Genomic DNA, 27,981 nt, shown 5'->3' with positions numbered 1-27,981 from the left:
TAATAGAGTGTGTTTGCATGTGAAAAACGAAAACAATTTAATCAGACATCAGCGCGCAGAGAGATATGGAGAAAGATACAATCTTCCCTTATCCTGGAGGCAAGGAAAGGCCATCCGCATGAAATTGCCAGTTACCGAAAGCACGGAACTGGAGTGGAGCAGCCAGCAGCACCGGGACCGGGGTTCTTCATCCCCTTGTTCCCTCTACCCACCGCACTCTGCTCTTCTTTGCCCGGGCTGCAAACTTCTATAAACAGAATGGGAACGGTAATGCGAACAAGGCCTTTCATATAAAACCCCCTGCCTCTTCCACAGAGAGCAGCATCCGAAAACCCCATATGAATTTCGCATTAACTACAAAACACCCCCCTTCATCAGGCTATACTATATTCACCATGCTCTGTTCTCTTCTCTTTCTTCCTAATCTTCTATATATACATATATTTACACATTTCACTATGCGTGATTAATTGACTTTTAGTTTATTCTCTTTTACTAAAACTATGACGAATGGAGAAAACACTGTTTAATACTCAGCCTCATCTAATTTCCAACGTTCAATTACGCCGCCGCTGATGAAATAATGCCACGAGAAGTATTGATTTTCTGAAATTGTATCATCTAATACGAATTGGGTAGTATCACACAATTAATTAATTTTCAATTGAATATATCGCCTACAGCAGTACATTTGTATATAACCTACTCATTTACTCTGATTGATTTTAGAGCAAATTGACTATATTACAATTTATAGAATGTCGAATGGGACATATTTCAGGTATTTGATTTAGCATTTTACAATAGAAAATATCATAATTGTTATAAATCTGGTCTCACATCTTAATACAAAATGTATGAATCTATTAGGCAAATATAATGTAAGTGTAATAGAATGAAGGCAATTATCTAGAATAATAATTCCATTAAATTGATAAAGTGATCAATAAAGAGTAATACAAATATACAAATAAATACTTACAAGATATATTATAATTTTAATATTAATAGCAAACCATATATATTGAAATCACTAGTGCAAACTCGTGACAACAATTTCTTTTATAAACATAAATTGTAATACTAGTTGCCTTCTAATGTGATGCATTATAGTTTAATTACATATTACAAAGTTATATATTTAAAAAATATTTTTAATAGTATAATTACATTTTATAATCCTCTCTGAATTCTCCATAAACAAAGTTCATGGAGTAAGTAATTTCGTTTTATTTAAATTTATCACGCCTTTCAGCGTTGCATTTTTGCGCTGTGTACGAGTATGTATTTTTTTTTTCAGAATCATGAGAGCTTTTTTAAATCCACGATACGAGTGAATTTATGGGGATGAAACCGGTAATTTCTTTGGGCGATTATTCCCCCTATGTGTATGTGTTAATTTTTGCTTAATAAATAAAGGATTTAGGAGGATAGTTTTTGGTGGGATTTATGTGCTTCCAGTTTTTACACTCTCCGGCTACGTGGAGATTTTGTAATAAATTCCATGCAACGCGGAACCCAGGCTTTGCAGCTTGAGGTCTGCGGCCATGAATTAGAAGGGCAACAGCAAGGGTTGTGGTCTTCACGGTCTCATATTCTACAGCAGAAGCGAGCGGTGCGTGCAGACCCAAATAAAAATTAAGTTAGATAAGGTTTGGTTGAGATCTAATAGATGGTATTCTCTTTTGTTAGATACGTTTTCTGCTTTTATTTATCTATCTCTCTCATATAGATTTTTCTTGTTTCTGTTGGTTATTTCCTCTCTTTTATTTTTAGTAAACGGGGAGCTTATTTTATGCATTCGCCGTTGGAGGATCCGCACAGAGTTTTAAAGTGATTAAATTAAAGCCGGACCATTAAATCGACTGGTATTTATAAATCCCTGCAAAACTTCGCTCCCTCTACCCCTCTATCTTTCTCTTTCTGGCTATGTGAGAAGCGATTTACGATCGCATTAATATAGTTTACTTATTTTTATTTTTCCCTCTCTTTCGTCCCAAATGGCCTTAATGTCCTGTGAACTGGCGATATGTAATTAATTTCCCTATGCTCTTAAATTCTTTTATTTACTTCGCTCTTGGTTCTCGCTTCTTTGCTGCTCTTCCTTGTCGTATCGTGTATCTTTTTCTTCGTTGGTCCCGTTTGGTCATCCGGAGGGGATGAATGTAGATATATAAATTACTCCGGGGCGATTCGCATTCTGCAGTGGAATGTATGTGTGTTAAAGGATAGTGTCCCTCTAATGTGGTTTACGCTACTCGGCCCCTATAAAACTGTCTTGTAGATAGTATACTCTTTTATTACGGGGACACGTTAAATGGATTTGTTTAATCTATGACCGTGGATAACTTCGCCATTATCTTCTTCCATCTTATTTATTGGTGACCCCTCGCAGGACGCCTCTCCTCTCTATCTGCTCTCTAACCGATCCCACCACAGACCGAAACCTCTCTCACGTAAACTCGAACATTAATTGCATCCACCGCAGAAAATTCACCCACAAACACCACATATAATTTAATAATCATATACTATACCAACACTTTACTCTACCAGATAAGTGTTTTTGCTCTATTAATTTTAAATTAAATGCAGTAAAAACAACATTACAATTAAATACGATCTATATATCTTATATAGTATTAACATATGAGTATAAATCCTTTTCTATTATTAATTTGAATATATTTTATATCGTTATATCTTTTTTATAATATATTATCTAATCAGAACAAGATAATTTAATAAGTCATGAAATGATTTTATTCAGATTCCATTTGTGATTTTTGTTTTTGTTACTTCATGTTTGTCAATGTGACACTAGCGTCATCAAGTACCGAAAAATGACGAAAATTGAACGGCTGTATATATTTTGTATAATTTTATCATGATCTATTATTATTGAGTAGATTATTATCAAGGTAGACAATTCTGGGAATTCGTGTAATTGAAATTTATAATAATTAAATTACATGTTTATGTAATGAAAATTTGTTATGTTTTGATATTTAATTAATGAATATTTAAATCAAATATTATTATTTAATCTATGAAGTAATATCGATTTTGGAATTACGCGGAGCGTGAGTACATGCATCAAAATACGGTAGGCTTTAATTAAGACACAATTGCTTGTCGAGGAAGTATTGTAATATGTCGATGCATGTGCAGATGTGTAGCTTACAATGATGTATTAGTAATCTATATACAAGATGAATTATGGACCTAGAATTGAGCTGCGTGATATTTCGATTTATTAAGTTTCCATGTATTTATCAAATGTTACTATAAAATTGTAAATCATGATTATATGAAAATATGTTAATACATTTTCAATGTCTCTGAAACAGCTTTAAAAAATATTTTATTAAAAATAAATTAGTTAATACCATACCTCTTACACATTGTAGGAAGTAACAACAACTTTGTACTAGTATATATTATGTTTCTAAAGAAGAACTCCGTGCAAATGAACTGCAAGAATGTCAATTGCTAGATCTCCATATTAATATAATGATTTACTTTTTTTCAACCACTATATTCAATGAGTTAGTATATTATTTTTTATTAAATCAAGCTTACTTAATTAAAACTTGTTTTCCTTCACATGTTCAGTCCATGAAATTTATAAAGTTTCATGAAAAATATATACAATGGCAATCTCCTGTTCTCGTATATTTTTAGAGAAAGGTCTTATTTTTGCTATAAATTATTAAAATTCATTTGAGCAACACGGATAACGTAACAAAGTAAGAAAGGAGAGAGTTTTAAATATTTAAATATGAATACATAAAACGACTAATCAACTTACCTCGATAAAAATTAAAAACTTTTTGAATGTTGTGCATAGGCCTAAATTACGGACGATATTTTTTTTAAAATAACTAATGAAGTAATTTATTTATACGTATCATTTATTTATACGTAGCTTTAAATTATTTCAAATAAAACTGGTTGAATTATTCAAAATATTATTTCGGATACTGGCGGAGACTGCAGTCTGTATGTGAAATCGTTGATATATAACTTCTAAATAGAGAATATTCGTTTAAATCTTACTACGTTCAATTTAGATTTAATTATTTAAACATTTGTATTGGCCCCAATTTGAATAAAACAACGATTATTATTATAGATGGAAAATATAATTAACATAATAATACCGAAATATTTCGCAATCAACATTTACTATAGTCCGGTTTGAAAATTTAACAATAATCTAAATTTTAAGTAAAGAAAATAAACTCTAAATATTTTTATTTACATAATTGATTGGTTTTTGCCTTTACACAGTCAAGTCTTTTTGTACAAATATATGTATTTAGTTTAATACAATTTCAAGCAGTCAGTGATATTGGAAGAGCCGATAAACCGGACTATGTGAGGTATACTGTATTACTATAGTAAAATTATATACATAAATAATAATAATTTTATTTTCATTAATTGTGGTTTATATGAAATTATTATATGAATTGTACAATGTATTGGTATAATAATTCAGTTGCATCATTTATTGAGCTGATAATTCTAAGAGTGTTTGCGTTCAAAGTGATGAGATCGAATGCAGGCGTTCGAGAGTGTGGCAGGCAATACGTGACTGCGATTTCTTGTTTGTTTGGGCGTTTGAATGGAATTAAAATTGTAGACGCGATGCAAGTGGGGCGGTTTGCGCCTAGAGATGGTTTTGTTGGGTGGGTGGCCGTTCGAGATGGGCGGATGGTATGGTCGGTCCTGGGGGGTTGGCTGGCCACGTAGTGAGGATGCGGCCGTAGGCGAAATAGCAGACAAACACGAAGCAGCGAGGGAACGGGATCACGTCTTTCAACTTACTGGCAAAGATGTGAGATATTTTAAAAATTCAGGTCCCCGAAGAATTATTAAACCCGGGCACCGACACCCTCGAGTCCTGAATTATTACCTTGCCTAGATTGTGGCCTCAGTTTACTTAACATCGCTGCCGCTTTATGATTTATATAACTGTATTAAACTTTGAAGAATATTTTAAAGGGTTATACATGACTTGGGCTGTATTTCTTTTATGTTTCACTGCACCTCTTCCAGAAGGATGTCTTCATGTCAATAGAAAGAAAAATGAATATAAATTAATAATATGTTTATAAAAAAATAAAAATTCCAAAGGTGTACACGATTTGTCATAACTATGTATCTAAAATTAATAAGAAGCAAATCTTATATCATACAGTTATCATATTATCAAATAATGTAATTTTAGTTTATTTAGTATGATTCCTCCGCAACTGTGTCTTTCTATAAAGATATGTATATTTATCCAAATATACTCATTAACTATGATTTATTCACTATGTTTCTTATCATTAACATTTCGTGATAATTATCAAAAACTTTAGTTTTATGTTTGTTTTTAACGCATTATATACAGTATGTAAGATAACTTATATATCTGAGCGCACTGAATTTTCTTAAATATATTCAAGAGAATTTAAATGTATGGTAATTTCTGAATATGTTTACCATTTGTAATAACTGGAATAATTTAACAAATGATAGATGGCATACAGCGCACTTTATATTTTCAGGTTGGAAACATTGTTAATATATCATCACACACTACAAAATTTTTTCATTTATTATTAGAATCTCTCGAATGTCGCTTTTCTGACATCTTAATTAAATTTTTACTGTTTAATTATTTTTTATGTTACTTTTTATTATGCTCATTCATATACTTGCAGAAAGTGCCACCTAATATATTTTTTTTAATGATATATTATGGTTTTGATGAAGTTATATAAGTAGTTTGTTTTAGAAAACTTTAAATATTTGTAATCAGTAAACATATTTTTTCACCAGTTTTATTAAGAATTAAACCCAAAGGGCTTATTCATTAGAAATAATGTCTATGAGTGACACTAATTTAGTACATGAAATTGTACTCAAGTATACAAAAGTATGAAACTTTGTTCGCCGAGAAAGTGTTTTGAAATTGGATTCGGGGTTGTGGTTCTATGTATTTGTGAGTTCGTTGGTCAACACCTTCGGGCAGTGTTTTACAATTTGCTAAGTTCCTGGATGACAACAAAATGGTACTCGGAGAGATAGAGAGGTGGAGATATAGAGTAGAAAGAGCTAGCTCGTAATTCCGGCGACTGCGAAATTCGTAACGAACTACCAGAAGCAGCGGCAGCAGCACCTATCCACTCAAACATTGCGCTGAGTCTGCTGCTCTCTTAGCCCACCCCATTTGCTCTATATTCGCCTCCGCCTTCTGCGGAGATAATAACTGAAGAGACTCGGGGATTATCTGCAGACTATCTCAACTATTCAACTAAACGGATAAAGTAATACGCATCGTGTTTGTGTGCCTTCCCCGGAGGAGACTAGAAGAGCAGACCGAGCAGCAAACATTAAGAACTATTCCTGCCGCATCCTTCGCGTACTCACGCCGCCCCCGCTTTTATCAACTTGTCTATTTCCCACTTTAATATTATGCCAACCCGCACAACACACATGCACGCATTTAATATACACCGAGACCACCCTTCCCCTCCTCCCCTTTTTCCTGAAAACTTGTAATAAATCTTCCTTTCATCATTAATATATTTCCAACCCCTGAAAGGAAAGTTTTATAAGCGTATTTATTTTTCAATTTTACGCTTTACCATTGATATTCCTGGTTACGAAACGAATAAAAGCATATGTAAATTCCATATAAAATATGAAGCAATCTTATCTATGTAAAGAACGTTGCCTGCCAACATTTAATATGGTAATCTATTTGAATCAAATTAAAACTACTTTCCAAAAGCACCGACCCTTTTTTTTTTGATAATGAAGCAAAAAACATATAAAAGATACCTTAAATACTGTTATTAACAATAAACATTTCTAAAAAGGAAGATCTTTTTAAAATACATGTTTAATTTACTAATTAAATTATTCATATATTAGGGTGGAAATTTGTGTATTTTTTTTATGAATGCAATAAATTATAGTTATTGTTATATTATTTGAAAAATATTTGATTGAATAGACTATAATGAAGAAACTAATATTACAATTTATAGTAATATGATTACGGTCATGTAATTATGGTAATATTATGCATATAATGATAATAATAATTAATTTCAATATGCGCTTTCGATTAACATTGTAATATATTGCAGTTGCACATAAGTTAATTGAAATATACCAGACATAGGCTATTATTACAAATAGTTGAAATTAATTATTACAGTTTCAATATTTCAATTAAGTTAGTAATTATGAAAGGTTATACATTTATTTGCAACGATTTACTTATTCAGTTGCGATCTGTCGCATGTTTTCAATATAAATCTTAATTTCTTAACTTTTTAGGTATGTATTGTAATTTGTAGAGAAAACATCTGTGGATGAGTTTTGTTAATAAAATAAATTATTTTATTTTTAGGATTCCGAAGGAGACACTCCTTTGCACGATGCTATTTCAAAGAAACGTGACGATATGCTGACGCTCCTGTTAGACCACAATGCTGACATCACGTTGACGAACAACAACGGTTTCAATGCTCTGCACCATGCGGCTCTGCGAGGAAACCCAAGGTGAGTGGCAATTCTCGTATCCTTCTTTTCTCTTTTCGACCATTGCGTTCGTTGCCGGCTCCATGCCGTTCTCTGCGGGGAGTCGCCTCGAGGAGCATCCTCTGCTCTCCGCACTTCGTACATCCCTGTTATTTTGGCGGGGTGCTGCGGCGCGGCGTCGCGATGATTTATCGCGTCGACTGTTTTTGAGTGTAAGAAATATGGTTAACGGCCGGAAGCGAAACCTACTTCCCGGGGACTATTATTACCGCAGACCCATATCTCTCTCTCTGTCTAGCTACCGCCTTCACACTCGAATATTCCCGCTTGCTGCACTCAAAACAGCAAGATGATGATATAAGTGGCCGATTCGGAATCTTTGTTATTTTACATACATTTTTATAGTTTCCAGCAACCTTTCGCGAACGATAAAGCAGACTGCAAAGTTTCGATAGCCTTACCAACTTATTATCAGAGATGCTAACATCTTATTTATTTATATAACTGTATATTCACAAATATATTTATGAAAGGAAAGCGTAATTCGTGTTAGAAGCGCGGATGCTGCAGACCTGCAGTTAATACCCTTTTATGTTTGTTGAGTTGAGTATTTGCTGCTTGCCGGATATATATTACCCTAGATAAATATAAGTCTAGTTTGTGAGGAAATGGCGAGTGAAGAGCGTGAGTAGATTTTACGAGGCTGGGCAGGTGAATGTATGTGTGTGTGTCGAGGGTGATATCTCTTCTCCTGCATCATTGTTCAGGCGGGATAGAGGGGACTAGATGATGGCAAAGTGCCGTTTCGTGTGGCAGGAACCATTGGGCGAAGTAAGCTCCATGTACTCTCTGGTGCTGGCCGTAAATAGGGGGCACAGGCAAATTGCTCACTCAATCGCCGGGGCAAGAGTGTGATAACGAAACGTAATCAACGAAGACCAGGTTTATTGGTCAGGCAGGTAGATGTACACGTGCTTTCACTCCCGTAATAAACAATGGGAATGAGTCGTCGCTGTGCAACTCATACCAATACGAGTAGCTCCTAGTGGGTGATGCGAGGGCAAGGGGTGTCGGTTTTGGATGTTTCAGTAGATTTCAGTTGTTGGTTGACGATTAAAATGGGACGTGTTCATCATGGCAGGAGCAGCTCTAGATGTGTCTGCGATGACGTGTCAGCTGCAATCGTCTCCGAATGCCCGTGACGTTCCCATTACGGTGGCGAAACGACTTCGGGGGGCCAAGCGCGTCTCAAAGTTCGCTTGCTAGGATGTACATTCAGCAAAAAGTGATGATGAAGGCAGTGCCGTGCTGCACTCATCTGTCATCCATACTTTGCGTCTAGAAGAGACGGCCTCGGAAACTTTCTTAATTAAAATCAGTAATGATTTCTCTTTTCGCGTTTTGTTTATATTTCTTTTACGAAGGAACTCTGGTAACAAAAAAGTATAGGCATATTACGTTGTGAAGAAAGAACGGGAAGAAACTAATGACCGATCCCCGTATTTTATATATGATGGATATAATACAAACAGATAGCCAACTAGGACAGGCAACTTTTTCCTACTGGAATTAATGCGACCCGTCGTCTCCTAACACTCTGCACGTCACGTTATCACTATAACTTTGCTACGAATACTTAAAGCTGCCGGTCCCCTTGCGTCATAAACAAAAGTCTTATCCAAGCACTTTTCTGCGTTCCCTGTTTTTATTTTCATTTCTATCTTCTTTTTTTTGCTCTGCCCTCTCTTACTTCTTCCAGGTTTGATCCGGGTATTTCCTCTTTGAACTTTATAGGGTATTTTTTTTTTTTGTAAAAATTGCTAATTTCTAGATCGATTTTTCTCAGAATAGGTTGGGCTTCACGAACGACGCTGGTGGGTTATGTTGTAGGTTGTAAGTGGGAAAGGTTTAGCCTCTTGGAAACATTGTTATCTGCTCTCTCTGGCTGCTCGAATTAGCAAAGTTAGCTGGGGAGAGGAGGAGGCTAAGCGTGCGGGTGGGCGGATTGACTTCGGCAAATTGGACAACTTTGATGCCCCATCGGCACTCCAACCTCCCTTATCCTTCCGATAAGACAGCTCAAACAAATTTTATTACTTCGCCAGCTAAGGCTCCTTCTTCGTCCAATTCTTTTACTTGTAATTGGTTGAAATTACTAAACAATAATATTGTTTGGTTGGAATACACAGTAATCCTTAAAGACGAACAAACAAAGCACGAAGCGTAGCAAAATGTGCCTTTCCTCCGTTATCTAATTTTCCTTCATTGTCCTTCCGGGTCAGTGGGCTGCGAACGCACGGAAATTGAATAGTTGTTGCTTTATGAGCTACTCGCGCAATTTCTTCTCATATTTTTCTTCCCTTTGCCTCGCTCTTATTTTAAACTTCAATATTTTCCCTTGGCATTTATTCTTCCGGTCAGAATTCCAATTCATGCAGTTATTCGAAATGATGAAATATGTATTTGAAAGTTTGTTATTACTATTGCATCGATTTTGACTATAGTTCCATGCATGTATGCCTTTTATTACTTGACCTATATATAAAAAAAACAGGAAATCATAGAGTATCTTCAATAATATCCTGTAATTTTACTCAATTTAGTTATGAATTATCGTCACTGCTTCTATGAAAATATATATAAATCAATAAATATTTTTGATTACTGTTTTTTAAACACAGAGTTCAAGGTATAAATTTTGTATATTGTATTATTTCATGTTAGATGCACTTCCAGTATTTTTCTTTACTAAAGATGTTAAGACTGTCTGCAACTAAGTTAAGATGTGGTAATTGTAAAGTTTGTAGTAAATATCCTAGTTAGCGCATAGAAACTTTCGGAGTTGGTGCGTCCGTCCAGCCAGCAATGTTCTGTGATTTCCACAAGTAAACATTACAAAATATTTTCAATCATTTGAAATTAACCCTTGGTTTTGAATAATTTTGTGAGTTATATTTTATTACCGCATAAAAGTTTCGGTTATAACCCTGGGCTATTCCAAAGGGAAGGCAAGGAAATTAAATTCCGCATGGATTCGTGCGCTCACTACACCAACAACAACAACACAATAATTCCGGAATTATTGGTTTCTCATCTGAAATGCGTAAAGGTAAGGAGTTTCCTGCGGGGGTGAAATTCAACGAAGCAAATGCGCTAATTAATTTACGGTGAAATAATTTATAAATTTATCTGCTGCTTGACATAACTGAAGCTCTTCTAAGCGCTTCATGTTTGTTTGTTTTATTGGCATGAATAAATTAGTGTTTTACATTATAAATATTTTTTTTTAAATGTTCATGGTTTGTAAAAATGTTTTTTTTCTGTTCTATTTTCCGTTCAACTTTTGATGTATTATGTACAATATTTTTATATTTTATGAATCTTCGTACATGTCTATTCGTATTCTGAATAATATTTGTTCATCGATATTTTTCTACACCACTGTTACATGTATCTATAGAATATAGATCAAACAGTATTGTCTTGATATAGTTGAGGGCCTTTAGATAAAGGCTCAGGGACTCTGGGGGAGTGAGAGGGTGAGTAGAAAAAAGACAACATTGAGTGCAGCGTTCATCTTTGAGGTGCAATCAAGGGTCCTCTGAGCTTTGTGAGACCGTTCTAGTTAGGCCCTTTTTATATTTGAACAGTGTTCTTCTCTTTCCCGCTCCTTATATGGACACAGCTTGCGTTTCACACTACTAGACTATCACGTATTGACCCATTATGCTCTCACCGGGGCCTTTGTTATTATTTCATTATCGTCGGGCGAAGCAAAAATTATTGAATAGACGTAGAGGAAAGCAATAAAAAAGTATATAAAACGGGAACGAATAATACCTATAAGGGCATGAGCAGGGTTTGGCCGTTGGTGCGGGTAAATAAATAAATTAATTGGATTTTCTTTGGCAATTTTTCACTAGTTCCGTAGTGGACATTGGGACGACGGGTCCTGCTGACATGTTGGTTTGTAATTGAATGTATCGTAGCTGCAGTGCGGTTTTTGCACGCTGAATGGAAAGAGGAAACGTTGGAGAAAACACTAGGGGTTTTGTATTGTTTGTTTGTGGATGTGTGGGTGTGTGCTGTATACACTTTTGGACGGATAAAATAAATGGCGTTGATATGGAAACATTTTTCAATCGGAAGTGAGTTAGTTGCGGGACGTCGGAGGCGGCATCGGTGACGACGCCGTCGAGGGGTTGCCGCCCTAAATCACCGCCTCCATATACAGACATCATCGTAATTCATCACCACTTACTCGCACATTGTTGTGCGAACACACTTATCCGATTACTAACACGAGGGAGAAAATAATACAACTGCCGCTCGTCAACCTTTTAAATTAATGCAAGGGCACTTAGAAAATTTCCAAAATTAAGATATACCATGAAGAAAAAACATCTGCGCCACGCATTTAACAAATATGTTTCATGTCTGCATCCCATAGAAAAAGTTTCAAACTAGTTTGAAAGATTAATGCTTTTAAATATATCGCTAGATAATTTATATACAAAATATGATGAAGATATTTTACGTTTGCAGTAAAATAAACAGAAACTCCAATGGTATTGACAAACTACGTACGTACGTACGTATTATGCCCACAATCCTCAACATTTCGATAGAATCAGTTGTGGGCAGAGGGTTGTAGATACTACTAGTAATTACAGTGTACACAATGGAAATCTTCAAATGCATTTAATATTGACATTGTGTACCATTTAACGACTCCAAGTTTAGATATGATTCAATAGGAACTAGGAAATGGTCATATGTAGTTGATTAAATACTGCATAAACCACTATCAAAATATTATATTGAAAACCTATTAAAATTTAATAAGAATATATTTAATTCAAAAGCCTCAAATTTATGTTTACCATATTAATATTGCATATATCCATAAAAACCGAAATTATTCTTTTTCATATACTTTTCTTTCAATGAATTATTATATAATCAACGTTACCTATGTCTTGAATTCTATAAACTCATTTCACATCTCCTCATATTTATTACTTCTGAATTATATAACTCTTGTTATCCTCAAATAAATCATATAACAAATTTGATGGTATACATAATAAATATACATGACAATATAAGATTTTATTTTACATGGATGTCTTTTTGCGGTTAATCCTTCTATTGTGAATTTGGAACAATAATTATGTATGACTCGATTCGATTAGCGTCATTCAAGTATATTTTGATCCAATATTTATAGTTTTTCTGTTCTGTTTTTTTTTTAAATTTACAAATCGCGTCACATATCTGTAGAGTTTATTTGAAATTTCATCGCATATTTTCTGTTGCGCAACTTATAAAAGTTAAGGGCAATGTAAATTGTGATGATTAATGACTAAATTGATAAGGCCAGATAAATCTACTTTAGTAAAACAACATATATTATTTGATACGGTTATAACATTACACTGAAAGACTTTGTCTATATTGGATAAATATATAATTACAAACAATTTTTTAGATTTTGTTAATAATGTCAATGTTCGTCAAATTTTTGTTTTGTGATTAAATGAGAAGAATTTAATATATTGATTAACTTCAATGTATTTTCAATAAACTGCAATTTAGCAATTACTATAGAAAAATGTATTATGTTGCGAAGGTCGATAAGCAAAGTTAAACAACAAACATTATTCTTTCAAAAAAGAATTGGGGAGGAGGAGGTGGAGGCAACAAATCAAGTTCGCAGTAGATAATATATTAGACGAGTAATTTATTGGGAGGATCGTCGGAGGAGAAGCTAATGCATAAAGGCATTGTAAATATAGCCGGGGCGTGGCCATAAATCCGAACTTTAAACCGCATCATAACCGCGAATTCTGCCGGGGTCCATAATTTATAATAATAAGATGAAGAAATTTCTTCTACCATTTCCCAGGTATATATGCATGATCTGTAATCTTACAAATTTTCTTTTTATTCCCTGGCCGTCTCCCTCTTCATTCCCTGCTCGTATTTTTTGCCTTCTCATCCTACCATCCAACGAGCGCTCTCGCCGGAAGATAAAAGTGTGTTCCGGACGATAAAGCGTTCTACAAATCTCCGCTGAATTGTCCGCCCCGAATCCAAACTCAACCCCCGAAATAAAAAAGTAATACATATATAGGGAGTAATGTCTCGTTTTCATACCTGTGCTACTTTTTTTTCTATGTGAAAGTTTAATTTAATGTTAGTAGTTTTTTTTATTATTAAATATAATGTTTCTGTATTGATTATTTTACCTTATACAGAGGAGTAGTAATAATGATTGAAACTTACTGATTATAACTAATGAAGTTGCTTTTAAAATATATTTTGAAAGACAAAAATATATTTAAATTTTTATAGGCATTTAATTTTGAATTATGGACTATAAACTACATAGTATAGAATTTATAGTTGACAAACTATTTTCAGTTAAGTGCATTTACTTGTACAAATGTCTACTTTTAAACATCAAAGACTTTCAATAAAACTGAAAGCACTATATTTTTTTGTAATATTTATTTCGGTGCTCAATAAGCTGGGGATAAGCTGGGGACTTCTTAAATTAATGCTATTTAAAATGAAATATCAACCACACAATATGAAGAGGTGTTTTATGATAAAAATAGAAAACAAGAAATATTACTACTTTTCATCAAATTTATGTTATGTATTACACTTATAGTAGTAGTAGCATCTACTCGAGTTAAAAAAGGAAATGTCTATAACATCTATCCTGCTCGATGAATATATTCTGCTGACTGTGGCCCGTATATATTTGGACCCCCAACTTCCTCGCAATCAACAAAGTTTATAGTCTGTGTCTTGATCTATGTGCATCAAAGTTTTTTAAAAGTTTCCCCGATTGTGTACAAGCCTCCCGTTTATTTGTTTGGCCACTGTTTTGCTAGAACTGCTGCAAATAAAAGGATCATCCATTTTACTTCATCCACATTTCGTGTTTCCTTCTACTCCCTCCTTTTTTTTTCTAAATTATAAATTGATATTTTCTACCAGCGCGCGCCTTTGTGCACGGCCTTTAGATAAGAAGCAAAAAGTTGACGTTCGCTGTTTCATTCGTTTATTTTCTGTATTCCTTTCTTTCTCGTATTTTTTTTGCCGTTGGCCGAGGGTTTGAGTTGGGTTTTGTGCAGTGCAGGGGGAGAACTGTTGAAGTCCGCATCTGGTGTCTGTTTGGTATTCGGATTACAACTTGCAGTAGACTTATAAAACCTCCACTGTTAATTCCGCAGGCCGGCGGTGGCAGCACGTGCTCTGCACCCCTGAAAACCACCCCCACCACCCTCCATTGACACAATACACAATTTTATTTCCGTAAACGGCAAATTGAACGGTTCTCGGAATGAAATTGTTCGAGAACTAAATTAGCCGCAGTTATAGTTTTGCATTCAAGATTGCTGCGGTCAGTACCTTTTCATCCGGCTTCCACCTCATCCACCTCATCCACATCATCCGCCTCACAACCACCCAACAATCCCCCCATGGATAACGAGTTGGCTCTGGCTGCATATGCATCATCCGCTATTCCGCAGACGTCGCATGTCTGAGCGATGCACCGACTATTTTGCACGGGTATTACATGTAATATATTCCACCGCGTTATTCCCATTATGCAACTTAATGCGTTGTTGTGTATATATTAATACCAAATTGAAAATTGTGTTCAGGCAACATCTCTGCTTTCATCGGCGTCCGTACGAGGGCGTGACGGGTAGGCGAGGTGCTTTTTAACCATATTATGGCCCTGACATTTTCCCTTTTTCAATAGAATTACCTTCCACGCATCATTATACGTAATAAACACCAGCAGATTAATTCATGTAACTTCGCGTTGAAAGTAGCGTATTTCGAATATTAATAAAACATCATCTCTTGAAATTCAAGTATGTCCTTCGGTGTAATTCTCTAATTGAAGAGATCAACTTATTAAACTTTACACAGCTATAAATAAATATTTTCAAATGAATAAAACAAATACGTTTGAAATAAATTTTAATAAAATTGTTAAAAAAATAAAATAATATATGATAATAAAACAATAACTTGTTTCAATGTATTGTGTACATTTAGTTATGAGTATTATCTGTGACATTTTTATTTTATATTTGTGAACTATAATATATTATGTAAACAACAGAGTAAGATGATGTTTTTTATATATAAAATTCAATTGATACTGGCCGTTTTACCATGTCGTTAGGAGGATCATAAATGTGTTACATGATTTCAGTATATTGGCATAATAGAGAACTGACTAAATGAATCAGTTTTATCAACTGAGAGGTTATTATCGTAAGGGTGATTTAGTGTCGTAGCTTAAGGTAAGAGTAAAACGGCAGCCTGAGATTAAATGGCGAAATTACTAAGGAATAAAAAGATTTATGTTATTCGATTCTTTTTAGAACGTACGCTCAAATTCATTCCTTCTTCTATTTTTCTCTCGAGGATTTGCGTCGATTGTCCAGCGTGGCCATTTAGGTATAAAATCTGAGGTATTATATGGAGGTGGCGGCGGCGGACGCGCATTACGCCGAATTACTGGCCGTTTTCCCCCGTTAACTCTTTACAATCAAGCCATCTGATCAATCCACCGCCGCGCCCGGCTTATCCCAATCTGATCCCTCGTTCCCATTCCGGGCCATTGTATGTACCAATGGGCTTACAGAGTTTCAGCCATCTCGAATGGCGCGCTCTGGATAACATGCCTGGATTTCAGTTTCAAAAGCTCCAGACACCCACTCCGCCCCCAAACAGTAACCCCCTCGTACCCACGGTGAACACTACACCGTTAGTTAACGTTTCAATTACTCTTGAAAACCCACGAGCCAGTCATCCAGCCACCCTCGCTCTATTTTTATTTCCTCGCACACCAACCCCACACATCGAAACGGTGTTTAGTTTCTTTCTTCCGGCCCCTTTTTGCAGATTGTTTGTTTTCTTTCGCCGTTACTAGACTGCCTTTTGCAAAAACAAACATGTCGTGAATACAATCAAAGCCGCTCTTTAATTACCCAACCAGCACCCTTATAAATGCGAGAGTGTTGGTATGTGGATTATATGTTACTACTGTCGTGGGCAGCCCTCGCCAGATATTCTAGGGTAAACTTTTTGTCGTCACCTCTCTCGTAGTTTCAGTTCAAGCACCTCTTGCTAAACCTAACCACTCATAATTTACCAGAAACGTTATGGATGTGAAAGGCTTCTTGCTCCACCGCCCTTCGCGCCCAGCGCCTACATTTGATTAAGATGAGCATCTGTATTCTGCTAAGGCGGATTAGATTAGCGTATGGATGGCTTAATTTAATCAGTCGGCTTAAGACGAGCCGCTAGCTTTCCAGCTAACTATTTAAACAATTCCAAAACGTAGACGAGGCTGAATGTGCAAACAGAATGGTGGAACGCATTCTGCATTCTCCACTTTGGCCATTAATTGCAGCGACGGTGCACATGCCCAATCCATCCAACATCATTTGGAAACTATTTATTGTTTTCGCAATGTGAAGTAATAAATCCTCAGGGACGGAAAGTTTACGCAAACAATAGCCTTCCGCTGTTTTGTGACTGAAACGTTTCATTTTCTAGTTTTAAACTATATTCCAGTGCAAAAAAAATCCTCATTTTATATTTAAATGTTTTAATATTTCACATTGAAATAAATGAGAGTTTTTCAATGTGAAATGTGAATACATGCATTTTTATGGATTTATATTTTCTATTTAAGGATGCATCCCTATCACGTATATTACAAAATATAATTGTTAGGTGGTTTTGTTTGACAATATTGAGATAAATTTTCTATGTATATTTATATGCTGCATAGTGAAATTATGAAAACGTTAAATGCGTATAATACAATAATTGAGAAAATTAATGCATACAATATAATTTTAAAACTATCTATTGCCGGAGACGGAACACAAAGTTTGGGAAAACACAATAGCTTTCCCTGATTCTGCGACTAAAACGTTTCATTTTCTAGTTGAAAACTATGTTTTCTAAAAACCTACGCCGAGTTTTTATTTGATAAATTGTTGGACGAGCTTTCGTTCTACTTCTGAAGCTGCGTTGTCATTTGATTTCGTCGCCCCCCTTGTTTTATCTTATAGTGTACGAATGTGTGTGCATGAGTATGTATTTCCCCCGTTGTTATTTTGATCTGTTTTCCTTCTTCTTTCTCGGTTTTTCTGAGCCTTTGTTTGTTCGTCGGATCGCATAAATTTCCATTTTCAGCTTGATATTTATGTGTACGTTGATTCTTCTTATATGAAATCCACTTAATTCCGAGGCGGTAGCGGAACGGATGTCTGATTTCTTCCAACAGATACGGACGACAGAAATTCATCTTCCGTTGTCTCCCTAATCAGATCTCGTGTACACTTATATACTTATGTATATATATGTAAGTCTTATGTACTTGCACATGCATAGTTTTAATATCAGATGTGACCCACACGCGATTCGTACACATACCTAGAAGGGCCCTTGGCTCAATTAAATAAATAGCAAAAAAAAGAAACAAGAAAAGAAGCACGAGGCGAAAGAAAATCACGCGCCGATAAAATAAATTGAAAGAATTCTAAAAATAAACGCATTTTTCAACTACTTAATTTCATTCTTGGCACGATAACAATGGAAGCTTTGGAAGTTTTCTGAGCAAGTAAATTGTGAACTGAGTGGTCATCGCGATACAGCTATTATCTCTTTGATAAATAGGAGACGAAAAAGTGCTGGAAAATATGTTAATTGAATTTAACTTGTAATCTTTACATGCGTATCCTCAATATAGTCGCATTTTGCTATTATAACTCGTTTTAGTGACTTAATTGAATTACAGAAATGACATTATAGTTAAAGTTGTCAAATGTTGTGAATTCTATGAAATATGATCTTCAAATATAGAAATAATATTTTATTCATGAGACTATTGGGCGGTTTGTACTTCATATAGTAAATAGTGTGAATGTAACAGTTTAATATTTGTTATAATTATGTTTTAATCTTGGTTTACTACGGTATTCCAAGTTGTAAATAATCATAGTTTATTGTTGTATGTTTAATTATATTATTTATCGCATATATACTCTTATTTGTAAATTTTTGTTTGAAATTTGTGATGTCTTAGAATTTATTGGCTCTGGTGTTCGCAGTATATTTTATTTTAGGCGTCTATATTTTTGCCGGGTAATATATAATATATATGTATATATGAAGGTAACATTTAGTAAAGGGTAGGAATAATAAATTAAAATGGTAATGTCGTTAGGGGCACATAAATGTCACGCGTATATATCCGGAGATGCGATGTGACCGTAATATAACATTCGGTGCACAAACTTTCCGAGAGCCATAGATCTTTGACAATAGTTTATTTTCTCCCAATTTACCTACCATCTATACGTTATCGCCGGTAATTTGATTCCCCGTCGCCGCATTCATCTCCACCCAATCCTCTTCAGTATGCATCACGAATTTACTTGTACCCTAACCCGTAAATTTTTACACCGAATAAAAATAATAAAGTAGATTGCATATATAAAATAGTTTCGCGTGCACCAACTCTTACTACCCTTACACTCCACTGCCCTTGCAAATTGATTAACTAACGGTGCAACAAACTTCTTAAATAGGGCCAACGTAGGAACGTCAGGCTGAAGTTAATCTTGTAATCTCGCTCCAGCTCAAGATATTTTAATCCATACTTATTTAAATTAAGTTAGGTTGCGAACGAAATATATGAGGGGCTACTGTTTCATTCTATCTCTCTTTTACCCACACTCTTTTTCTCAATTTTGTTCCTTCTTCCGCATTCATTTTCTTTTGGTCCCCTTCCGTCTCTATCTATGTCCTCTTACACTGCCCCTCGAGCTTTTAATTCGTATTCTACAGTAATCGCTTTTCTTTCCGCCGAAGAAGAGAAACTATATAAAAAAGTTTCACCCGGCGAGGAATGAGGGGCTGTTTTAAATGAGAGGACAATGAGGAAGCCGGCGAAAGAGGGATCTAATTTAACGGACTGCTGAAGCACCCTCCTCCCCGTGTAACTCATGAATTTTTCACCGCGCACCAGAGACGAATTAAACTTTCAAAAAATTTTCTTTGCACAAAATTAATGTTCCGAAATTGATTCTCTTTGCCTCTTCTATTCGCTAGCAGTGTCAATGAAATACACCGAAGTTCCCTTTATTCAATTACGTAATTATTTCCACTCGATACTGGGTTGTGCGAATTTTCTTCTTAAAACTAATGAAATTGCATGATTTGCATTTATTATTTAAAATCTATTTATTTAAACATTCACTTGCTTCTCTCTTACAACTATTTGAATATATTATTATAGTTTCATGTTTGTTCATATTTATGAGTTTGGTCTATTTACAATGAAAACAACACACATATTAAAATACCTAAAGGGTGCTTTTGGCATATTTGTGTTGTTCAACTTTTATTAATGGAATAATATCGGCTGTAGTTAATGTATTAAGGAAGTAATAACAAACGATAAACTATATTTTGCTTTGCATTTTGGGGTGAGATTGAAAAATGAATAAAACTTTGTATATTCGCGATAATGATAAAAGTTTTGACGACGTGGGTTTGTAATTAAATTCAGAAATATGGTAATCTGTATGTATTATAAGGGCCTCCGGTTTTTGTTCTTGTTGTTTCGGTTGTAATATAGTGAAATGAAATGTGTGTAGTAATTTCCTATACATTCGGTTTTGGTAGTATGGAAATTGAGGTAATTTATGTGTAGACGTGTATGTGTGTCGGTTAGAAAGGGGCTCCCAGGAGAGCGTAGACCGAATTTCTGCTATGGCCTGCAAAGCGGGATGAGTTTTAGCCATAAAGATGAGCCCGCAAGAAGTCGTTAGCAACAATATACAATAACAATATATTACGGATAATAGTCCAGTGGGGGATCCGTGGAGGCGATCGTTGGGCGCCGTCCGACGCGTGGGAAGAATCTAAATTGGCTCGCATTCATTACCAGCATTATGTTTTTAATAAATACGACGGTATCTATAAATGAGGTGAAGGAGTATTGGAAAAATGTTGCCGTGACATTGGACTGGTATGAAAAGAGGGAGTGGAATCCCTATAGAAGACGAGTATGATAAAGTTTTATTATAATAATATGAAAGTGCCTATGTACATGTGTGTATGTGCGAGAGAGCGCGATGGGGCGGAGGACCTGGACCTGGTGGCGGCGGCAATGCATCACGGCGCCAAGCAGGAAATTGCATCGGTAATACAGGACGGGGACGGTGGTGACGACGACGCCAAAGGGGGGCGAACGGTGAGCTCAAGCTCGCAGGTGACGTCTCTTTATGTATGGTATATGATCAATGGGGCACGGTACCGTATTTTACCACTTTCCACTTAAAAATTCAATCTCTTGATCATTTCACTTTGATATACCAGCACAATTTGCCAATCCTTCGTGTTCGCGCTTCTCCTCCTACGCCTCTTAGGAAAAGGGTATATAACCAGAGCCCCGAGCCATAACCAAGAAGCCCCCACCGATTTATATATTTATCGTTATTTATAGAGGGTTAAAAAACGAGGGGTTCTGCGCAGCAATTCCAATTCCAAAGCTGCCTCGGAACCTATAAGTCATGTGAAGTTGCGGACATAAATCAGATCCGAATGTGGGACAGTGTTTTGCAAATATCGCGTTTTGTTTCAGACGAGCGCAATCGAGAGATCCGGAAATTTATGGGCTTTTCAAAACTGAAATTAAACTTTTTCCTTCTGCATCTTCGCGCCAAGCCCGGATGCGAATGCGGATCCGGGTGCGAAATAATGTTGTTGCTGCTGCCTCTTCTTCCTCCTCCTCTGCCACCTCCGATGCGCCTGTGATCATACCATCATCCTTGCGGCTGAACTACGTGTATCTAAAAATATATAAATAACCCCAGAAAATATCCTCTGTAAATTTGCAGCTATCTCTGGTTCGTTTGGCCATTCCGCATGTAGCGCATTTTCAATTTGCCGGAATCGCTCTCTCATCATTGATTGCTGGGGGTGGGCTCCGAACTGTGGATTTCGAATCGATTCACCTCACTGTGCATCGAAATACCACCTCGTGTTGTACTATTACTTAACACGTTCTCGCTAGTACAACACATTATAATCATAACTCTTGGTAATACGATAGTCATACCTCTAAATATATTATATATGATGGACTAAATATGAAAATGTCTGTAAAAAAGCGAAAATGTAATGCGCATATCTAATAATTAATAGTGTTGCTTATCTTAAGTAGAACAGAAATACTTTAATCTAGATAGTTTGTAAAGTGTTACTAAATAGAGGTTATTTTTACAAATTATATATTCTAGTTCTTTGATGAAGTGTTACACTTCCTACCAGATTATTTTTCTATTATTGATAAAAATTATTATTATATAGTATTATTAACATTTCTAATGAAACATATCATTATGTGAATTATTCTAATATTTTATAATCTGAGCGATTGGACGCAAACAATTTCTCATATTCATTTCCTTTGCAATGACTTATTTCAATTCCTAGCAACGGGGATGTTTGAATTATTGATTTTGTCGAATTCATGGACTCATTTTCTACACTCGAGTATTTGTTTCAAGTAAATTGGGCAAACGTATTTGGGCGCTTTTGATGGTCCCGGAATAGTATGTATGCCTCTTATGTATGCGGATGGAGGAAGGGAGAATGTGTTCTGGATTCAGCTGCGGAATGCTTTTGTTTAAATTGAAAGATTTTAAATTTGTGGAGAAGGCCAACGAAGAAATATGAAATACGATGTGTATATCGAGCGTACGGAATGATGTTTTCTTGAAGCTTTCGAAGGCAATAAATAAAAATATCTATATGTCGTCGCTGCGGTTTCTTCCTCCTCCTCATTCCTCTTCGAAGCCGCTTACCAATGTCGTTTTTTGTTTTTCATTCTTCCTTTTATCTTGTAAACGACGACACTTGTATCCTATATATACATTGTATCCTATATACACTTTCAGACTACAATCTATGATCATCGAAACTGAAGGTTTATTAAATTATTTGACATTGAAGCCATTTTGCGTTTCTGGAACTTTTTGAAAAATGTCTTCATTAATACTTTTGTAATAGTTATTCTACGAGTAACTTGTTCTTTTATAGTATTAACCATTATATGCTTTAGACGTTTATTAATTATTTTTAATCTACACTCTATATGTCTTGATACTTACTTTTTCAATAAATATTAGAAACGTTTGAATTTTTAGATACAACTCTGCACGGCAATACGTTATATTCTGTTTTTTCTTCTTCCTTCTTTCTTCTATCTCCTAAAATATCCGCTATTGTGGAATATGTATCGGAAGCTGAGCAGGGCTGAGGGGAATCTGCGATGGTATAAATCACGGTGCCGCGACCTTCGGTATAATGTGGAGCTGTCGAGATATCCGTTTCGGTAGGAAATTTTTAAGAAATTTATCGTCAATTCCGCAGGCCGCTATTCATGTAATGCGGTCACATATGCGCGCCCCCTATTTTCAATCCCTTTCCTCCATAATAATACCACCATCCCTAAAATAAATTTACACTATGCATTTAGATTGCAGAATTGTTCTCACTATTTACGACAATTGAAATTGAAGCTTGGAAAGCTTGCAGAGTAATGGTTGTACATTTTTTCTGTCCACACAATTTATTAATAGCGTAAAGGAAAACAATGTGTATGTTCCTCTTCGCCGTTCATTATATGTTACATTATTTATTTATTATATTTACATTTATATAATAATTATATTTCCATGTGGGGCATCGGTCAATAAATATATAATCAAATATGATTTATATCATTACTGTTAAGTAAATTAGAGAATTAACTAATTATAAATTATAGTCATACAGAATTTACTTAAATATGTGTTGTAGATTGTAATGTGTTTACAATAATGTACAAATTTTGTTTGAGTGCAGGGCATAACTGTGCTGTATATATGTGACATTTCACGATTGGAATCGCTGAAGTATTTCAATATTGGAGTTGCTTGGTGAAGTCCATAACTGTATTATATATGACCACGCTGGCTTGAAATTGGATTTAGAAATATGTACTTTGTAAAGTTATAATCTAAACTTTATCTAAATTCTTACATTCTTGTAAATATCGAATGCGTTTTGGGTTTAATTATATCAAAAATATTTGTTTATATTGATTGATTTATTTTAAATTTAAACTTTTTTTGGTTTCAAATTACTTCAGTTTTTTTATGATGTTAGTAGACCGCCTATAATTTAAGAAAAACAGCTCGTTCGTATTGATCAAAAGTTTGTATATCATACCAATTATTATTGTATGTGTTGCTAATTAGTTAAAATAACACCTATATATGGAGCCTCTATCGAAAAATTAAAAAAAATAATGACAATCCGACGTTTAGTTCACAAGTTACAGTGGTTTTACTGACGCTACTTTTGTAATTTTCAAAACAATGTAAAAATCTGAATTTTGTGTGTTGATAAAACATTACATATAGTAATTGTTTTGAAGCAAAGCAAAGTAATGGCTTGATAAGTGTTATATTGACTCATTTGCGTCGAGACAAATGGTAGACATTTGTTGATTTTACACGCGGTCGTACAGACACAAACGATGTTAGACGCGGTCGTCGCCCAAATTCTGCATTTGTTGCAAAAAACATAAAAAGTCCACAAAATAGTTTTGGCCGATCGTAAATTGAAGTTGCGTGAGATAGATAACACCATGAAGATGTCAGAAGGCAGTGTTTTCACCATTTTGATCATTTGATCATGAGAAAGCTTTGATAGAAATGGGTACCGCGTTCAAGCTCAAAGTGGACCAAAAACAATAACGAATTGATGATTCCGAGGGTATCTGTACAAGTAAAATAAAAAGGATGAAACCTGAATCCACTACAATCAAGAATCAAATCGGTCGTCAGCTGAGTAGATAGCAAAGGGTGAAAGCCGTATTTTGGGGCCAAAGATAAATCGTTCTACGAGAAAGGTATCGAAATGTTAGAGAAGCTTTGGTATAAATGTGTCACTCTTGAAGGAGACTAGGTTCGTGAAAAAACTCGAATATTGCCCAAAAGTTGTTGTTTTATTGGTGAACTTATTGAGTGAGGTGTTATTACAGCTATATTCTGATATCCTTAGAATGTTTTCTGTTGTGTATGTTTGGAAATGTAGCACAATTAAATTAAATATATATATATATGATATTGCCAGTGCTGAATATTCTTATTGATTATACGTAATTTATAATAAACTAAGTTAGTATTAAAAATATATGCGCTTCATATACATTAATAAGTACAAATTATAAATGCAATATCAAATAAAACAAATATATAGTGTAAATAAAAAGAATTAATTAAAAATGTCCGCTGTTTATATTAAATTAAAAAAAGCATATTTTAATTGATGCGAACAATTATTTTACCATGCGCCGTACGAATATTTTCAATTAATTAATTTTATTTGCTTGGTGTTTATTTGTTATTCGTTGATTTTGTTTTAATATGTGCATTTATTTGATAATTAATATGTATTTTTATTATTTAGATGATTTATAAACATTGTATGTCTATATTAATTGAAACACTAAAATATACAATTAAAAAATATTTTAAAAAAATTGCAGAAAATTTAATTGGGAACATTCTTGAGTCATATCATAATAGCAGCATTAATAAATAAGGAATTAATGTTTTATGTATTACATCATAAAATATTAATAATAAAAAAGTATATTATTGCACAAATTTATTTGCAACATAGAGTAGTTAGCATAGTAAGCATAGTGTAGTTTTTCTTTTGTTCTACGGTAGAATGAACTAAAAGGTTGGAAGTTCTATTGAAGCAACACAGAGAGTATAGTTAATTTCTTAATGTGCATGGTGGCGGGTAATTTAGATATGAAGTGGATGAACGGACTGCTGCATGTTCGTTCATTTTGTATGTTGTAGATGTAGATGCATCCAAAAATGTGTACGATGCATATGTATATAATGTCCATTTGATGATGGCTGTAGCGGCATGGTTGTATGTGAGTTTCGTGTATAAACTAGAAAATAATGGAAATGGATGGGTTGTCTTGGGGATGGGATGTAATAGTATGGTATGGGATGGGTTTTGCAAGTTTGCCGGTCCGCTTTTCGGGCCTGGAGGGATGACGGAGGCGGCGGACTAATGTTTATTAAACTAATCAGTGACGCGGCAGATAATTTGTCCGAATTGTGTAATCCCTTAAAGCTGCGAATGACTAATCGTAACAAACTGCAACGGTACAGTGAGCGGAGCTAGATGAATTTTCGGCAATTTGCTTTTCATCCTCTTAAATCGCCCAACTCGTTCGCATTAGTTCGACCCCCACCCCGCAGTGTCCCTCCACTCCCGCAATTAGACTGCTTAAAAAGTAGCACACCAAACAAATCCTGACACAATTATCATCATTTGTCCTCGCAAATGGCCCGAGCCTAATTCCCAAATATCCTAAACATTCTTAGGATTATGCAATACGCCTCCAAGAATATATATAATTGTCTTCCGCCTTCATAACTTTAGTTTTACTATATGTTGTCCAACAAATTATTGGAGCTTGTCAATTCATGTATGGCATAATGTAGTTACCGAATTTTAAATTGAGAAAATACTAATTAAAAACTATCTGTCAGTAATTATTTGTCAAAATAATGGACGAACTTGCCATAACATATGATATTGTTTTCACGTAGCATATATAAAAGTATATTTAATTGTTGTTATTATTATAAGTAGAAAACAATATTTAATAAATTTAAAAATAAATAATTTGGAGATTTTTTTTTCAATGATTTGTTTTTAATTTAATTATTCAGCAATGCTAGAAGCTTGCTGCATAATTAGTTAATATTTTTACTTTATAATGGCGTGTTTCGTTAATGTTTGACAGGGATTGTCAAATTTGAAATCTAATTTTCTCTCGCTTTATATATAATATACACATACATATCCTGGTATTTTATTGCGCTAAAATATTATAGATTAATATATTATGTAGCCATAATATCATTAGCATAAAATTAATTAATTGTGGTCCGCAATTTGCATAACAAAACAAATCGAAATTAGTTCGGTGTGGCGTGGGCGTTTGTTGTGTCGGTGTACGTGAGTGGTGTGTGTGTGTCCATACGTGTGTGTATGTTGTTTGCGTGGGTAAATCAAAACGAAACCACCAGACTAGTAAATGTACAAATTATTAATACTTCTGCATTTGGGATCTAAACGCGAATTGCATTTCGGATGCGATGCATGTACGGATTCCGGCGCATCCACCATTAATAAAGCGATCCGCAGCCAGAGCTGCCGCAAACGAAACCAATTCAAATCGTATTAGGCACTTTTTCAGCTCTATTTTCGTTAGCTGAAATATCTCACCCTGTTTGCCCACCCTCCCTTTTCCGTCACCCCGTTTTCGTGGATTTATTTATTTTTTCTTCCCCGATCCATTCAAATGGAAACGGACAATTCACATATCGCTCGAAGGAAGTGAGGCTTTCCATTGTGATACTTCATTCTTTCTTTATTTCACATCGCAATTCCGTATTCTTCTCCGTCCGCGGTGGTGGCACCCTCCCCGCAATTCTGTTCTCCATTGAAGGAAAGTTTTCTTAAAGACAGTAGACACTTTGGCGGATTTCAAAAAGTCTTGGCGAAAGGGCAGGACTTTGGGAGAGGCAAGTGCGCGGCTTGTAAAACAGTTTTTAAATTGTTCCATCCTAATCCTGGGGGCTTTTTGTGTGGCTGCGGCGCGATAACTGCTGCGGAAGGGGATTTATAAAGTTGTAGGTGAGCCGGGATTAATGCGTTATTTATACAAAGACGGGGAAAAAAGTACGTACGGATCGAGCCACTGGGACGTGAACGGAAAAATAGAGTCAATGCTCTTTCTCTCGGCCGTTTTTCGCCAACGTCGGAAAATCAATAGTGAGAGATGAAAATTAGATCCGTTCGAACGACCAATCTAAGAAGCATAATCTAGGCTGGTCGACGCGATTTTGGCACTTTAATAGATTAGGACTACGACAAAAGGATACTCGCTCAATAAAGACATTAACTCTAATGTGGCTTGCTTTAACTCTAACGTCTATTCATATTAATGGTACCTTTCTTCAAACTACAATTAATCTACTACTACCTCATTTGAAAGAAAGCTTCAATATACAATTCAATTGCTATAAATATTACTACTTACATGTATATACTAGTAAACGATGAAAATGGTCGATTGGTCGAAAGAATGAATGTAATTAGTAAATTTTAATTTATATTTTTTAAGTTAGTTAATTTATATTTATCGTATGGATGACGTCCAGCATTGAATAATTATATTTTGTATGCTTTGTATTTTATGAACTGATATTTTATTCATATTTT

At 34.9% G+C, this 27,981-nt stretch overlaps 1 protein-coding gene across 1 annotated transcript in view; it reads left to right on the top strand.

The window, feature by feature from the left end:
- LOC108568284 (E3 ubiquitin-protein ligase MIB1) overlaps positions 1–27,981 on the top strand; it is a 207,570-nt gene that overhangs the window by 32,520 nt on the left and 147,069 nt on the right. The window contains exon 4 of the mRNA XM_017929266.1: positions 7,418–7,569. Coding sequence (XP_017784755.1) covers positions 7,418–7,569 — 152 coding nt within the window. The remainder of the gene's footprint in view (positions 1–7,417; positions 7,570–27,981) is intronic.

This window comes from Nicrophorus vespilloides, unplaced genomic scaffold (genome assembly GCF_001412225.1).
Source record: "Nicrophorus vespilloides isolate i.1.1-1 unplaced genomic scaffold, Nicve_v1.0, whole genome shotgun sequence".
NCBI classification, from domain to species: domain Eukaryota; kingdom Metazoa; phylum Arthropoda; class Insecta; order Coleoptera; family Silphidae; genus Nicrophorus; species Nicrophorus vespilloides.
Note: the sequence above shows the minus strand (reverse complement) of the source record. Positions and strands in the feature narration are given on the sequence as shown.